Source organism: Camelus ferus, chromosome 25 (assembly GCF_009834535.1).
Source record: "Camelus ferus isolate YT-003-E chromosome 25, BCGSAC_Cfer_1.0, whole genome shotgun sequence".
NCBI lineage: Eukaryota > Metazoa > Chordata > Mammalia > Artiodactyla > Camelidae > Camelus > Camelus ferus.
In genome coordinates, this window is record NC_045720.1 from 16535151 (window position 1) to 16552789 (window position 17639).

At 38.9% G+C, this 17639-nt stretch overlaps 1 protein-coding gene across 10 annotated transcripts in view; it reads right to left on the reverse strand.

Moving 5' to 3' along the window:
- The window catches only part of COLEC10 (collectin subfamily member 10), a 397848-nt gene that overhangs the window by 29873 nt on the left and 350336 nt on the right, over positions 1-17639 (reverse strand). For 7 of the 10 annotated variants that reach the window (XM_032468090.1, XM_032468089.1, XM_032468088.1 and 4 more), the window contains one exon: positions 6811-6892. In XM_032468090.1, coding sequence (XP_032323981.1) covers positions 6811-6892 — 82 coding nt within the window. Of the gene's footprint in view, positions 1-6810; positions 7098-12701; positions 12783-17639 lie in introns of those variants that run through there. The other 3 variants (XM_032468085.1, XM_032468091.1, XM_006186473.3) reach the window with 3 other exon arrangements.

Below are 17639 nucleotides of genomic sequence, written 5' to 3' on the forward strand. Positions count from 1 at the left end.
TGAAAATATTTCTTAAAGAAAAAAAGAAAAAACAGGAAAATTGTTCTTATTTTCCCTTGGGTTTTGCTAATCTATGGTTTTCTAATATTGAAAGAGCCCTTGACAATGGGTAAAAGATGGTGCTAAGTGCTTTCTATGGCTTAACTCATGTCTCCTCATCACAAGCCTATGAAGCAAGCAGTCACACCATTATGAACCCACATTATGGATGAAAAGACTGAGTCTTGGTTGTGTGTTTTAATTTCTTTAATCCTATTGCATCCCCAGGGGTATTTACACTATGATTAATCCTATCTAGTTGATAAGAAGCACCAGGCTCAGTTGGGGAACTACAGAAAGAAGGGATGTTAGTGAAGAGAAAGGGCGGTCTCAAGTTTGTGAGCGTCTGATGAATAAAAGTTGACTTTGCAGTTTAGGGATGTGGGGAAAGAGGAGGTTTATGGTGACTAGGAGTAGCAATGGAAGCTAATAAAAAAAAAAAGATGATAGCTGAGCTATATGCTAAACATGTTTTGAGATAGGCAATACTATTATCTCCACTTCAAAAGTGAGGACAAGGAGGCTTAAGATCACATAGACAGGTAAGTGTCAGAGCTTAAATTCACAGTTACGTATTTTGTCTCCAAAGCTCACGATCTTTACCAACAGGCAAGTACCTATCACTCCAGTCCCTAGTAACGACTGATATATAGCCAAAGCATTATGTAAGAGAGCTGGGGGTGGGAGGGGGAAATGGCATGGGTAAAGGAAACAACTATTAAATGAAACAAACTAATTTGTTTTTGTTATTATCATTCAGTACCGCCTGGCTCATCTTTGCCCACATTTTGATTGACTGGAGTTTTACTCTTCCCCTCCTGACCTGACCTTGAAATGTTTTCTTGGCATCTATTCAAAGAGAAAAGGAGAGGAAACAATGGTTCAGAACACCCACACACCGGAATATAAAGTTGAAAAACCTAGCCACTTAAAATTTTGGTCAGTCCTTAAGAATAACATGCATATTAAAACTCTTTTAATGAAAGAATCCAGTGAGTTAATACAATTAATATAAAGGTTTGGGGAAAATGCCTACTTGCTTAACCTCTCTGATAAAGTCACCAGAAAGAAATCAGGAGCTTAATTTAGATCAAGGTGACCGCGCTAAAACAATTCTGTACCATGTTTAGACATTGACCTCCTTTTCTAATGTTAATTTATAAAAACGAAGAAAGGATCATTTCACACCTAATGAGAATGGTAAAACGTGAGGACAATGCCGTAACGTGGAGGGAGGGAACAATGACTGGCTTGGAAATCCGGAGGATGAGGTCTAGTTTTAGCCCTGTCACCAATTAGCAGCTGTGTGACCTAGAACAAGTGATTTCACCTCTCTGGGCTTGGGTTTTCACAAACGCAAAAATTAACGTTTCAAAAAGGTAAAAATAGAACTCAGTTATCTCTGACAGTTATTTTTCCAGGTAGTGACACTTCAGATTTGAGTGTGAAAGGAATCCAGATGTTGTCGGGCCGATGTGGCCGTCTGTTTGGAGGCTGAGAACATTCTTGGGAAGTAACGCCCATGTGACAATTGCTGGGCCCCAGAGCCATGTTCGGTAAAATTCTGAGTGGCCAGAGAGACGTCCATTTACTAGAGGTAAGGGGTTTTCTGAGAAAGAAATTATCCCAGAAGATAAAGGATTATGTCATGGCAAAACCATGTGTACCTCCCAGTGTCTGGCACTCAGATGTGTGCCCTGGTTTACTCAAGCATGAGTTCCACAGGGAACAAAAGTTTTTTTTTCTTAACTTTTTTTTGGGGGGTGGGGGAGGTAATTAGGTTTATTTATTTATTTTTCTAACAGAAAAACCGGGTTTGAACCCAGGACCTCACAAATGCTAGGCATGCACTCTACCACTGAGCTATACCTTCCCCCTCCAAAAGGAGTTTTAAGCAAAACTTTAAGTTACTATTTCATCTTTCCCTGTAAAACCCTGTGGTGCAGAAATACAGCCTTTCCAGCTGATTCGATGGTTTAGCACTCTGATTGGAGCATGGGGTCCAACTAGAATTGAATTGAGTTCCAACCTGACACTGTCCAGCTGTGTGGCCTTAGGCTAGTAACTTAATAGTTCTGAGCCTCAGTTTCTTCGTCTGTCAGATGAGAATTAGCACGTTTTCTTTCTCAAAGTCTACTGAGATAGTTCAATTTAAAAATGGCGGTACAGCACTCAGGCAGTGCCCGGCCAATGGCATGCATCCAGCGTGTGTTAGTATTACTGCTCCCAGCACCGCGACTCAGGTTGTCATTACAGTCATGCTGAAGGGGAGAAAGCCCTTCTCCGCCCCATGAGTTCATCACAGGCCACTTGCGCTAAGGAGTCACGACGGTTACTTGTCGGAGTTGCACTGCCCTCAGAAGCAAAGGAAAGCCTTTCCTACTGAGTGAAGTGTCACCAAGTTAGCAGCCAGGCCAGGCAGAGACGGGGCACCCGGGAAGCAGGGGCACAGCTGTGCTCACGGAGCACCAAGGCCAGGGGTGACAGAGCTCTTTGGCCACCGAAGAAGTGATGAAATGACAGAGGCTTCCAAGGGCAGCTGTTTTCTTGGAAGCATTGCAACACTTTGGGGGAATGGTGGGACATCCTTGGGAAGGATTTTCAAGGAACTGTCTGGGGATCTTGGAAAATTTGGGATCATTTCTTTAATCAAAAAGAATTCTTGAGCAATCGCGATGTGTCAGGAACTCTTCTAGGCAGTAGGGAAACACACTCAGCTCGATGAATGGGGGCGCAACTTTCATGAACCTTGCATCCCAGGACTGAGTGTAAATATATAAACACTGAAGGGATTTTCCTTTAGTAATGTCTGTGAAAATAATACAATGTTTTGGGAACTATGGCAGAGAATGAAGGGGTAGTCAGGCAGGGCCCCACTGTGCGAATGGCATTTGAGCTAAACCCAGAATCGGAAGAAGGAACTCTCCCTGGGAAGATCTGGGGCAAGGCTGGGCTGGACAGAGGGAACGTCAAGTGCAGAGATCCTGGGTCAGGAATGGGAGACAGAGCAGGGGTGCCTGAAGCAAACTACAAGTGGATAAGCAGGTTAACACGGGAGAAATTGGGAGAAGCCAAATGGATCACAAAGGACCTTTGAGGCCACATACACAGACACACACACAAATGCCACTGAAAGAAAAAAAACAAACGCTTAAACTAAAAAGCTGGAGGAAGCCCAACTAAGTAATGGGGTGAAAGATCGTTAATTTGCAAACAGACAAATACAATGATGGAGTTAATTATCCAAGAGGAAGCACGTCCTCACTTTCAACACATATTAGGGTCCAGTACAAGGCTGGGCTGTGAGGATGCACGAACTCCATGTTCTGAGACACTGTCCTATTCCTATTTTATCAAAAATGGGTCAGTGGGCTGTATTTCCAAACATGACTCTAATAGAAACCGGTAGATACCATGGGACAACAGTGGACCTGGAGCCAGGAGGCCAGGAGTAAAGTTCAAATTGCAGGTCTGGGCTCCATCTACGTGGAAGAACTTGGGAACTGCACTTGGCCTCACTAAGACTGTTTCCTCATCTTTAAGTTTAAAGTAATTGCTACCACGTAAGGCGGTTGTGAAAATTAAACAAGATCACGTATTTGGAAGTTCCTGGGAATTGTGACACATCACCCAAATATTTCTTACTGATTTTTCAATTCTTTTTTTTAAGCTGGATTCTTTTAGTAGAGCCTGTATTTTTTGTTTGTTTAGTTTTTTTTAAACATTTTTATTGATTTATAATCATTTTACAATGTTGTGTCAAATTCCAGTGTTCAGCACAATTTTTCAGTTATACATGAACATATATATAATTCTTTTTAACATGTCTTCTTGACATTTCTTGTCATTGCTGTTTTCAAGTAAAACCACTAGAGGTCAGAATTTCACGTAAATTGTTTAACTAAACCGCCAACATGGGAGAAAAAAAAATTTTGCTCCTAACCGGCACAAAATAATAAATTTAAGGCATAGAAAGAAATATAAAAATGGCTTTCAACAAAGATTGATAACTAGAGCCATGCTCATTCTCAAAAGTGTTACTCAATAGACTTCAACAAATAGGAAGAAGGATGGACAGAATTTAAGTGTCTATGATGTCTACACGGCTTAAAGTTCACATTGATTATCTGATATTACTCTTAAAACAGGTCTATAATGAAGCTCATTTTAAAAACAGAGAAACTAAAGCATACACGGATGCAGCACCACACTGAAGGTCAAGCAGATTGAATCCAGTGTCTTTTTTCCCATTAAGTCAAGCTTAGGAAATAATGCAATAGAAAATGATGTCTTTGAATTAAACAACATATTATATGACAGGTTACCATGAATGGTTTCCCACCTGCAGCTCTACATACTTTTATTTAATACCAAGTCTCCCAAATGAATTTAGGGAAAACATTTATTGTCTGTTTCTCAGAGCATCTAGAAGTTTCTGAGATGATTAGCCATGGAGATAAATATAGATCAGCTTGCTTTTAGGAAAAATATATTGAACAAAAGCAATAAATGAGTTTTTAAAAAAAAATGTTTGCTTAAATTTCAAGCTTGCTTTTTTTTTTTTTCTTTTTGTAGAGATAAATAAACAAATCTGCCTCCTTCAGGACTCGGGAGGGCTGTCCCCATGTTCATGAAGGGATGAGGTAAGGTAGATGGCAGTGTAGATGTTGAGAGGAGACAAAAGATCATATCTTGTTTTGGGTGAGTGTCTATAGCATCCAGCACAGCGCATGGGGCAGAGGAAGGGCAGTCATGAAGAGGCTCTGGTTACATGTGCTGTGCACATAGAGGCAATTTGCAAAGAAAAAAACTGAGTTAACTGGGCCCCTGACCCCAAGAGTGTGTAGTCTAACACCCGCTGGAAATGTAGGTCCAAGTTCTAGGGCAAGTTCTCCCTTAGCTTGACACCTTTAGCATCCCCCAGGATACCTGAGACTTAGTAGGTATTCAGCACCCTCCAGAATCTTGGACTCTCTTTAACAAGAAGGCAACTTAGAATCCATTTGATGCCAACTCCCCAGGCTCCAGGGGAAGAAGTCATGACACCAAGTCTGTTACAGACTTAGTTCAGGAACCCGGGGTTCTAGAGGGTCCTTCCCAAATCTTCCCACCCCAAGAGCACTCACTTCTTCATTCTGTCACATTTCTGGCTTGTTATCCTCTCTTAATTTCCACACAGGCTCAGGAAGAGGGTTAGAGGTTTCCATTACTTGAAATCTCAACAGTTTCTAATGGGAAGGGAGAAGTTTTGTGTTAAGTAAGAAATTGAGGGTAGGAGGACTCAGGGTGGATACCATGCTGGTGTCCAGCAAATATTAATTGCCCTCTGCTCTCCCTCTTAAACTATTTATTTCTCCACTGCTCCTGACACTAATATATAGTATTTAATTCATCTCCTGCGCCTAAAATGGTGCTTAGCACTTAACAGCTATTCAATATATGCTGGCTGAATAGGAATGAATAGAATTGTTGAATTGAAATACATTATATTTTGGACATTATTTCGACAACACTTTGTCCATTCTTCTTTCAGTTTGAAACTTGCAGTTTCTACCCAAGGAAAATTATGTAACTAACAGTTCTATTCTCAAATCGATTCTCCCATTTGCAGGGACAAGGGTAACTTAAATTTGGGGTATTTTCCATGAAATTCTAAGAATAATACAAAGTTTCCTATAGTCTGTGAAAAGTCCAGTAATGGTTTAAAGTAAATACTTTATTTCTAATTGAAACTTTCTTTTCTGAACATTTGCCCTCACATTATTCATTTATTCACCCAAGAAAGTATTTGGAAGCCCCAAGGTCTTATTGTTCCTCCCCACATTTGTTTTATGGTATCAAAGGTTAAAACTTGGCTTGCAATCTTAGGAGGAAATTAATTCACTGATTAAGAAAAATGCACTTTAAGCAATACACATTTAAATAACTGACAAGCATGGGGCAATGCATTTCTGTTTGTTTTTTTTTTAAAGACCCTTTTCTTCTACTTAAAATTTTAAGCAGCTGCAATTCTTCCACCCTCTAGCCTGGAGAAACACAACATGAATTACTAATGAGGGAGCACCAATTTCTATTGCAGTGACCACTTTCAGAACAAAAGGGTCAGAGCTGAAACCAGGAAAACAGCAGTGTTTTTATCAACCAGTTGCTTGAAGCGCATTTGGACCTTGGCTCTACTTGAAAAAAAAAAAAAAGGTTTGCAATATCCTATCATCCTTCAGCCGAAGGCACTTGGCCCTAAAGACTCCACTTTCAAATAAAGAAATGTTCATTTCTATACTACCTCCAATCCTTGATGAAAATTTTCCTTTTCATCGGAACCCAGGAGGCCATTCGTTTATGAAATAGATGAAAGAATTCATTTTTACTTTACTAGGCTTTTGTCTAGTAGCTTTACCAGAATCAGGTTGAGAAAGCAGTTACCATAAAAACAGCCCATGAATAGAGATACTCTGAAGGAAAAGACTGCTGGAGATTAAGGTCCTGCTCTTCCCTCACCCCTGGAGCAGCCTGGAAGAGGGAATTTCCCTCGCCTGGGGTGGATTCCACCACATCCCTGCCCCGGGGCTCCCCGCCTCCCAGTGTTCTCTCGCCCAACATCAAGGCAGATTTTTAAATAAGTAACAAGACATTGATTTTCCAAGATAGAAGGAGAGTGGGAGGACTCTCGGGAGGGGAGCAGAGAAAGCCATTGGGAGTTAGAGTGGGGTTGAGAGATGAAGTCGAAGAGCTTACTTACTATCTATGAAAACCTCGTTTTTCTCTCCTCACCTTTGGGGCCTGGTGAAATTGTGTGTGTGGCACAGACTTCGGCGGTAGGACGGCCATCGAGGTCCAGGCCCAGACTCTGAATCTGGAAAAGAAAGAGCACGAGGAGGATGAACTGGTTTCTTCCAAGCCGGGCTCCAGGGCCACCCATTGCTGTGGTTCTTCAGAAAAGGGTTGCCCAGAAGTGCCAAACAAACAGCTTTATTTTAAATAAAACCTTCTTTGGGGAACAAGGGAAGTATCTGGAGCACACATTCCAAAAAGGGCTGTGAAGACAGGAAGGAAGCATCTCCTGGGTTGTTTATTTTCTCAGTATTCCAAATGAGCTGTACATTGTCCAGTCTGTTTATTTTCAAGTGACAACAGTTTATTGAAAATTATCTCTGAACTAAACACTCAACTGGGCAGGGCAGTAGAAACACCACAGAGATGAGAGGAGACAGAGATGCCTTTGGCTCAGTGCATGAACAGCCAATTTCATACCCAAATTGCATTTGAATGCTGGGGTTCCTGAAAGCTTGAGCCAGAGATTTCTTGAACTACCTACATTTTATGAAATCACTGTGCGTGGCTTTGAGCTTTTTCCTAAGGAAATACTCATTACCTGCTGGTGGCGGCAGAACACATCCTCCCACTGCTCGCCACGACCTTATCCCCTTTCCTCTACAAAGAATTCTCCTGGGATTAAACCCCAAAGGAAAGAACACTAACTTGACTGCAGAGCAATTTGGCGATAAGTATCAAGAATATTAAACCTGTTTACAGTCTCTGGCCTAGGAATTGCCCTTCTGGTACACTATCTTAAAGAAATATCCTGAAACGTGGACAAAGCTTTATTTAAAAGATGTGACCAAAAGAAGAAGGGGCATCTGTTGCCTAAGGATATGGTTAATGGTTGATAAATCATAGAAAGTACAAATGTATGAGAGAGTTCAACATGACAATTTCATTAAATGTTGTTTGCAGCAAGTTTTTGATAAAATGGGGAGAAAGAAGTGTGTGGTATCACATTTATTAAAAAAGCAGTCCAGGTAGAGATTTTATAGCTGCCAATATAGATGTACATACAAAGGCAGAAATAGAGAGGTCTTTCTGCATTTATCTATTACCTATCGTTTACCTATCTATCCAGCCATCTGTCCATCTGTCCATCCGCTTACCTAGCTGTTCTGTCCAACCCATGACCTGTATGCATAGCATAGGCTTAGTAAGAGTCTGAGAAACTAGAATCAGATCATAGAGCAAGGAGCTATCTTACCTTCTCCATTCCTGAAGAGGGAGGTTAATTAGGGGTTAAGTAAGGCCAGAAGGGGTTTTGGACCTACTTTCTTTGAAATTGGAAAAGAAGAATCTTACATATTCTGATAAGGACTAATAAAGAATTATCCCAAAGAGATGCCCTTGCAAGTCATGGTCAAGCTAAGGAACACAGGTGGATTTGTGTCCTAGGACTGCTGCGACAAAGTGCCACAAACGGAGTGGCTTAAACAACAAAGATTTGCTGTCTCACTATTCTAGACGCTAGAAATCTGAGCTCAAGGTATTATCGGCAAGGCCATGCCTCTTCTGAAGCCACTAGGAAAGGACCTGTTCCAGTTCCTTTTCACAGCCTCTGGAAGTGTCTTGGCTTGTGACTGCGTAACTCCAATCTTCACATGGAATTCTCCGTGTGTGTGTGTGTGTGTGTGTGTGTGTGTGTGTGTTTGTGTGTGTGTGTGTGTGTGTCTGTGTCCAAATGTTTCCCTTTTTATAGGCTTGCTGTTATTAATGGATTAGGACTCACCCTAATGATCTCATTTTACCTTGATCACCTCTGTAACAATCCTCTCAACACAGTTACATTTTGAGGTACTGGGGGTTAGGACTTCAACATGTGATTTTTTTTTTTTTTTTTTGTCTGGGGAGACACAATTCCACCCATAACAGCAGGCTTACAGCATGACCAAACTGATCTCTCCATAAGCAATACAGCGAAAGGGAGAGCAAGGAACTGGCATGATTTGAACAGCTATTATGTGCAAGGATAGGGCTGGTCTCTTAAACTTGTTTATCTTATTTAAATCAAAATAAAAATAGCCCCGTGGAATAGATAGTAATCCCCTCATTTTGCAGACAAAGCACTTGAGGCTCAGAAGATTTAAGCAGTTTGCCCAAGGTCACTGTGATGGTTGAGTCTATGTGTCAACTTGACTGGCTCATGGGTGCCAGACACTTGGCTAAACATTCTTTCTGGGCATGTCTGTCAGGATGTTTCCAGATGAGAGTAGTATTTGAACCAGTAAATGGAGTAATGCAGGTTGGCCTCCCCAACGTGAGTGGGCTTCATCCAAGCCTCTGAGGTCTGAGCACACCCGAAAGATGCGGGAAGGGAGAATTGGCTCTCTGCCTGCGCGCCTGAGCTGGGACTAGTTTTCTCCTGCACTTGGACTGGAGCTTACAGCATCATTTATCCTGGTTCTTGGGCCTTTGGACTGGGACTGGGACTTATACCATTGGCTCCCCTGATTCTCAAGGCCTCTGGGTTTGGACTAAAACTATGCCCCCAGCCTTCCTGGGCCTGGGCGTGCAGATGGTAGGTTGTGGGACTTCTCACCCTTCATAATCATGTAAGCTGGTTCCTTATAATAAATCTTTCTCTCTCTAGATACAGATATATATATATAGATAGATATAGATGTAGATAAATATATATCCTGTTTGTTCTGCTCCTCAGGAGGACACTGACTAATAGCCACCCACTGAGAAGGGGACAAAGGAAATTCAAATTATGTCCAAAAATTCCTGCTTTAAAAAGCTGAATGTTCTCAAGCTTTGAAGGTGCATTCATTTTCACACATGCTTAAAATGTCCAAAGTGGATGCATTTGTCATGTTAACAGTGATAGGAAAATAGTGGGAATTAATAGAACGGTGTTAGAAGCCTCAAATTTCACATCTGTCATAACCAGATATATGACATTGAGCAAAGCACCCAGCTTCAGTTGCCACAAGGCATATAAAGTGAGTTTGGACTTGATATTTAATGTACTTTCTTAATTTTCTATGATTCTTTGAAAATAGGTGTTCTTTAAGTCATTTAGAGTATTCAAAATCTATGTTATGTCTTTCATTTCTTTTCCAAGCATTGTCCGGCACACAATGAAAACGCATTCTTTACATTTATGTACAGAAATCCACTGGTAACAGTTTGAAGCAATAGTCCTCAGTATTTTTCCTTGGGATGTCCTATACCTGTTCTTTCCAGCATTTTTGTTTCAAAACTCAACAATGCATGTAAATATCTTTCTATATTAATGAATAGACTATACCAAAATTTAAATTAGTGCAGATTATTCATCACAAGCTTTATATGTAAAATATGATTTGGTCAATCAATGCTCTATTGTTGGGAATTTGAAATTTCTCATGTTACAACACTGTTATGAACATCTCTAGAGCTCAATCTGTGGTCCCATTCCTTTTGACCTTGAAAAAGACAAACGTATATGACTTGGGAACTCACTGACTGTTGAGATCAACAGATAAGGAGAAATTTACTTATTTACAAAACAGGAACAGACTCACAGACATAGAAAACAAACTTATGGTTATTGGGGGAGATGAGGGTGGGAAGGAATAAACCGGGAGTTCGAGATTTGAGATACTAACTACTATATATAAAATAGGTAAACAAGTTTCTACTGTATAGCACAGGGAACCATATTCAATATCTTACAATAACTTATGTTGAAAAAGAATATGAAAACAAATATATGTACATGTATGACTGAAGCATCATACTGTACACCAGAAATTGACACATCGTAAACTGAGTATACTTCAATTTAAAATATATAGAGAGAGATTAAAAAATAAAAAGTAACTCAGATATTATAATCATACTCTGCTCTCCTTTCTTGTGGAGACTATGTTCTCCAGGGTTGATGTTTTTTCTCATCTGGCTTATAAATTACAGTTCCCTTTTCTCAGCTTGTAAATGAAAGTGGATATTCAAAGAAGAGGACTTTCATGGACTAGAGAGGACTGCTCTCCTTTTAGCTGGGACTTACCAAGAACTGTGATCTTAAAAAACACTTTTCAGTTTCAATCTGGATGACAGGAAAAACATTATTGCCACTAAGAAACCTTGGTGAAGGGAAAAAAAAATTGAGGGGAAAATAATGAGGCTTAGGCGAGTTTAAGGTTCAGGGAAATAACAGGATGGAGATGACAGACAGGCATTTTGGAATGCAGGTCCTGATTCTAGGGGAAAATCTAGAATTTGCGATTTCAATCTGAAAGTTGTTAAGTATGCATATTATAGATAGAAGTAGAATATTGAGTGAGAAAAGAATCTCAAGAGTAATGAATGCCAAGAGAGATCATATTCAGGGGCCAGAACTCCAAAGAAGGGTCAGCAAATAGATCAGAAAGGGAGCAAAATGTCATGGACGCCAAAGAATAAGAAAGGCCAAAGACATAATTGGTCCCAATTAATGCATGGATGTATAAGATGAAAGCTGAGAAAAAAGCCATGGGATTGAAAAGCTAATAACTTATAAATAGAATCTTAGGAATGAAAGAGGCCATTCAATGAAGAGATTTCATCAAGATGAGAGGAAAGGAGCGACAATGACCCCTGGGAAATTCACTACTGAACAGTCACCATCTTTAGAAAACTAACCATAACACTTACCTTCATTGACCCATGTCTCTCTTGCTTCCTTATTCTCGGCATCTAAGAACATGCTCTATTTCATCTTAAAGGTTCTAAACAGTGTTTAAACCAGAGTATAATTAAAACAGAATGGTGTGACATGTCAGACGATGGAATCTAGGACAATTTACTATGAAATGTGTTGATGAAGAAAAGAAAAACAACGCGAAGGAAGTATTAAGGGGCCCCTGTCTGTGCACTGTTGGAAGGGGGTGGTGAAAATGGATGAAAGCCATGAGCCCAATGCTCCTGTTTAAAAAGTTTGTAGAGGTTCCTTGATAACCCAGTAAACATGGAATTAGCAAATGACATAAATTTCTAAATGGGAGGGATGATTGAGTAAATGAAAAGAAGTTGCCAAATGATGTTAAATGTATTCTTTTTAGTGTGTGAAAAATTCCTAATGCCCAGCAGAAAGCTTCCTATTGAGACTTAGGAGGTTACTCTCAGTTATCTAGAAAAGGGAGCCATTGAGAAGTACAAGTCAACTCTGCTTTTTCTTTAAAACATAGTTTTGAAATAAGCAAGACATCAATCAGTATAAAGTTAGAAGAGGGTAATGGGAAACCTAAAAAGACCAGAATTAGTGGCTCATTTATGAAATTGTGTAATTCCGTATTTCCCTGGATTTTTCATCTTCCATTTCCCAAAGCATTGAAATTCCAGGCTTAAGATTTATGCCTGTCTTAAAATGACATGCCACTAAAGTGAAGAACAAGTGATGTTTTCCTCCCATTCTTCTACCCATTTTTCATGGGTTGGATGGTGGCCCCATAAAAGATGTGTCCATGTTCTAATCTCCAGAACCTGTGAATATGATCTTATTCAGTTAAAGAGTTTTTGCAGATATAATTAAGCGAAGGCTCTCAAGATGAATTATCTAGATTATCTGGGTGGTCCTTAAATCCAAAGACAAGTTTCCTTAAAAGAGACAATCAAAGGGGACATGAGGACAAAAGGAGAAGGCCATGTAAAGACAGCAGCAGAGGTCAAAGTTATGAAGGAACACCTGGAGCCACCAGAAACTAGAAGAAGCAGGGAAGGATCCTCCTCTAGAGACTTCAGAAGGAGCTCAGCCCTGTGGACACTGTGACTTCGTACTTCTGGCCTTCAGAACTGTGAGATAGTAAATTTCTGTTGTTTTAAGCCACCCAGTTTGCAGTCATTTTGTTTGGGACAGCCCTGTGAGACGAACACACCTTTCCGGTGATACTCATCCACAGTTACTGGGAAGAAATGACACATCAAGACATTTACTCAGAGCCTGACAGGGACCTAGGAACATCTGTTCTTGTGCATTTTAATTATTGTGCATCCAGCTGAGATGATATCTGGAGGGAAATGAAAAACAGGATATTAAACCAGCATATCCCAAGGCTGAAGTGCTTTACTAGTTAAAACAGCATAATCACAAAGTGACAACCTCATCTCCTGAAGGAATATCCAGACAAAGCGATGTAACTTAACTTTGGGACCTGGTTTTGCCTTTGTCTGCTCACATATAAGTATCTTAATTAAAGTTCTCTCTTGTGAGTTAATTGAATGCAGTTTGTAAAAATGGAAACGAATAGAATGGCTCTTAAAATGACACATTTATAGAAAGCAATATGGTAACAGACACTCATAAAATTGTTTTATTATTTCTTACATTTTAAATCTCAAATTTATAAAAGCATTTTTTAAAAAAAAATCAAGTGGATTTTACAAGTCTACGAGATAAAACAGCAGCCCCCTGCTGTTCCAGCCCCATTCCTGATTCTTACTTCCATAATGATGCTATTTTAATAATTTCAGTGCTTCTGCTTTTATCCCTCCATATTTTTCAATAACAAATTTATACTGATGTTCTTGATTTTAATTTTTTTTCAGTTAAGATACTCACTGACTTCTTCACATGGAAGATGGAAGTTCCTTTCCCTTTCATCCACCTAACCCTACATCTTCCTCCACATACATTCCATTTCTTTCTCTTTGTAATTTAATAATATTATCATTTTGATATAGTATTCAATGTTCGTATTATAATGACTAAAAGGTATTCACAGCTGAGTCACATAAGGCATTAGGATTACATTTTGTTTCTTGACCTAACTTTGTGTTCACAAGATTTGATAATTGTGTTTTCTTTTGCATAGCTTTTTATGTACCAGTCCCATAACTACTAATTTTTGGAGATTTGTCAGTTCTATGGAAACCATAAAATGTTCAATTGGTTTCCATTATTTTTCTTAGAAATCCCTCTTCTGGAGCCCTCCAGTTTCTTGTTCCATCTGAATCTAATATTATTTAAGCCTGTGGCAGAGCTGTTATCTTGAGGCTTGTCTTCACCGCTGTCTAGGAATCTGTATTACAACTCCTTTCCCTGTAGTCACATCTTTTTTTTTCCCTCCTTGGTTTTATCCCTCATTCTCTGTAGAATGTCCTTCAGTAATTTTCCGAAAAAGAGTAAAGCTGCAGATATATTTTTGAGACACTGCATTCCTGAAAATATAATAACACTACCTCTCAATTATGTGACATTTTAATTGGGTATAGGATCCCAGGTTGAAAGCAATGTTCACCCTCAGGTGAACAAGCTAGTTTCTTCTAGCTTCCTGTGTTGCTGTTGAGCAGGTTGATGTCATTCAAGCTATCTACACTTTGTACAGAATACTGTTTTCCCTTCTCCAGAAGCTTTTAGGAGCATTTCTTCATATCTCATGTTCAGAAATTCCAGTAATAATGCCCTTAATGTGGCCCTTTTTGCATTTACTGCACTGGGTTATCTGCAGTCACTTTTCTGTTGCTGTGTCTTCTCTGTAGTCTCTGTCATTGTATTTATTATTATTTTTTACTCCATCACTGCAATTTTGGTGACATTCTGGAGTGAACAGAGCACGAACAAGTAGATTCAATCTGCCATATCGACTCCAATATCCAAAGATTACCTAATGATACAGCTTGAAACAGCTCCTGTGGGCAGGTGTCTTAAGATGTGGTTCAGCAAGCATATTCCTCCTCCTAAAATTGGTCTTGGGGAAGGAGTTCCACCTACGGCCACGGGAAGAGATCAGAGCATCCTTTCCATATCACGTGCATGAGACTAGACAAAGTTATTAAAAATAACATTTCAGGGCTCTGAAAACTGATCAAAGCAGACAATAAGTTTAGAAGCATTTATTTTTGAAAAGATTTCAATGCTTTGTGTAAGAATAGTGAAAGTATGAGTCCTTCATGCGTGGAGCCAACTGCATTCCTCCCCCATCTCAGGTAGTGAGAATAGCAGTTTTATCAGCACAAAGACAGCCAAAAAATCCAGCATCTTTGCTGCCACACAGACTCAATATGGAGTAGAGTGTGTGAAAACACATTTATAGATTAATGTAACCAACTAGTGAGTACAGAAATAAATCCTCACATTGATCGTTGGCAAAAGTACTAAGGCAATTCAGTGGGGAAAACGATAGTCTTCTTAACAAATGATGCCATATGGAAAATTGGATTGCCACATGAAAAGAAATGAACGTAGAATGTAGAACCACAACTTACACTGTACTCAAAAATTAACTCAAAATGGATCAACAACTGAAATATGAGACAAAACTATAAAACTTACAGAAGAAAACATAAAAGAAGACCTTTGTGACATTGGGCTAGGCAAAAAATTTCTTAGATATTACACCAAAGCCATGGTCCGTAAAAAATGATAAATTATAGTACTTCCAAATTTAAAACATTTGTGCTTAAGCACACACACATCATTAAGAATAAACAGATAAGTCATAGATTGGAGGAAAATATTTGCAAATCATATATTCAATAAAGAACTTGTAACCAACTGAATAATAATAGTACAAGTATCTAAATAAAAAACATGAGATAAGTACTTGAATAGACATTTCTACAAAGAAGACAAATAGCTAATATACGTATGAAAAGATGCCCAATGTTGTTACTCCTTAAATTCCAATGAGCTATCATTACACACAGATTAGACTAGCCACAATAAAATAAAAAAGTGATAGTATTAAGTGTTGGCTTGGATGTAATATACTATTATCCTCATTCATTACAGGGACGGAAGTAAAATGGTACCGTCACTTTGGAAAACAGACTGGCAGTTTCTTTAAAAGTTAAATATAAACTTAAAATATAAGCCAGCAGCTCAACTCTTTGATAGCGACCCAAGAGAAGTGAAAACACACGTCCACACAAGTACATGTACATGAATGTTCATAGCAGTATTACTCATAAGAGTCAAAAGTTGGAAACAATACACATGTCCATCAAGCAGTGAATGGATTTTGGCCATCAAGTAGTGTATCCACACAACGGATCAATGATATAAGAAAAAGACCACTGATACATGCAGCACCATGGATGATGGCTCCTCTCCAAATTATGCTAAGTAGAGGAAACCTGAACAAAATGACTACATATTATATTATTCCTTTTACATGAAATTGCTGGAAGAGGCAAGAGTCTTAAGATAGAAAGCAGGTGAAGGGTTGCCTGAGGCTGGGGGTGGAAGCAGGAATTGAGTTCACGTGGGCACAATGGAACTTTTGGAAGCAACAGCTGTGTTATGAAAGTGTATGACAGTGATGGTTGCGCAACTATATAACTATACTAAAAATTCCAACACCTCACTTTGAAGTGGTTAATTTATACCTCCATAAAACTGTATAACAACAAAAAAAACTAACATTAAAATTACATTCCAAACTTTTGGAATGTTACAATTCTTCAGAACTGTTTGTAAGCCTGGAAATCATCAATTAGACCCAATTTGGTTTTGCCTCCACTTTGGGAATCGGTTCTTGCAGATTCAGCAAGTCATCAATCTTGTTTCCAGTTTGGTATGTACTGATTCAGTGTCCCTAAAGAGTGTCTTTATGTGAGGCTTTTTCAATCAAAGCAATCAATAAAAAAGTAACCAGAGAAAAGAAAAAAAGGTATATATATATATATATATATAAATTACTAAATTGTATTATTTAAATATATCTAAGTATAAACTTAATTACAAAAATTAATTACACTGTAGAGCACAAGTATCCCCAAACATTTACTTACTAAGGGATCAATACCCTCTTCTGGTCCTAATGGATCTTGAGGCAAGTTCTTGATTTTCGTTATTTTTGTTCTGTGATTAATTATACCTAGCAATTTCCTGAATAATATTGGGTGAATTAGAATGGATAATTATTTGGGCACATAATGATGTTAGTTTGAGTTTGAATGATAGATATGTGTGATGAAAATGTATTCATTCATCTACTCATTCAGCAAGTATGTATTATTTATCAGGTACTGTAGTATAATATCTGGGGTTCCAGTAGTCCATAAGACACAGTCTCTTTCTTAAGGAATTTATTGTCTTTTTGAGGAGACAGAGAACTTTGAAAACAGTTGCCATTGCTCTTTTTATCTTTTCCCCATTCTGATAGGGATAAATACCAGGCATCCCATTGTCACGGAGACCTAGATGACAGGTAGGTGACCTAGGCTTGGTGGATCAGCAAAGGTTTCTTTTAGGGGATGTTTCATAAGCAGATTTTGGAAGATGTATTGGAATTAGCCAAGTAAAGTTGAGATGGAATGAAAGGAACACATTCCACACAGACAGAGGAGCATATGCAAAGTCTTGGTAGAGAGAGAATGATGTGTGTGGGGAACTGAAAACAGTTCACTGAGGCTAGAGTTTGGAACTTGATGGGGTAGATGAGGCTGGAGCTAAAGGTAAGAATTAGATCTTGAAAGGAATCATAGGTGCTACTTAGGAGTTTGGAAAACATACCAAGGGCAGTAGGAGTGGATGAAGAATTTTAAGAAAGGGGATGTTGCTGTTGGACCTGAAAATCAGAATATGAGAGGTTTGTTAGAGACAGGCCTTCATTAGCTTCACATAATAGAAACTCAGCAACAGTCACTTGCTTAATGAAATAAGAAGTGTGTTTTTGTTTGTTTATTTGTTTGCTTTTTTCAAATAATAAAGAATCTGAAGGCAGAGAATCCTACCATAGTAGTACCATACATCACCAGGGACCAAGACTTCTACTTTCTTGGCTTCATCATATTTTACATGTGGCTTCTCTCCTTATAGTCACAAAAGGGCTGCTATAATTCCAAACATTGCATCTACATTCTAGGCAGGA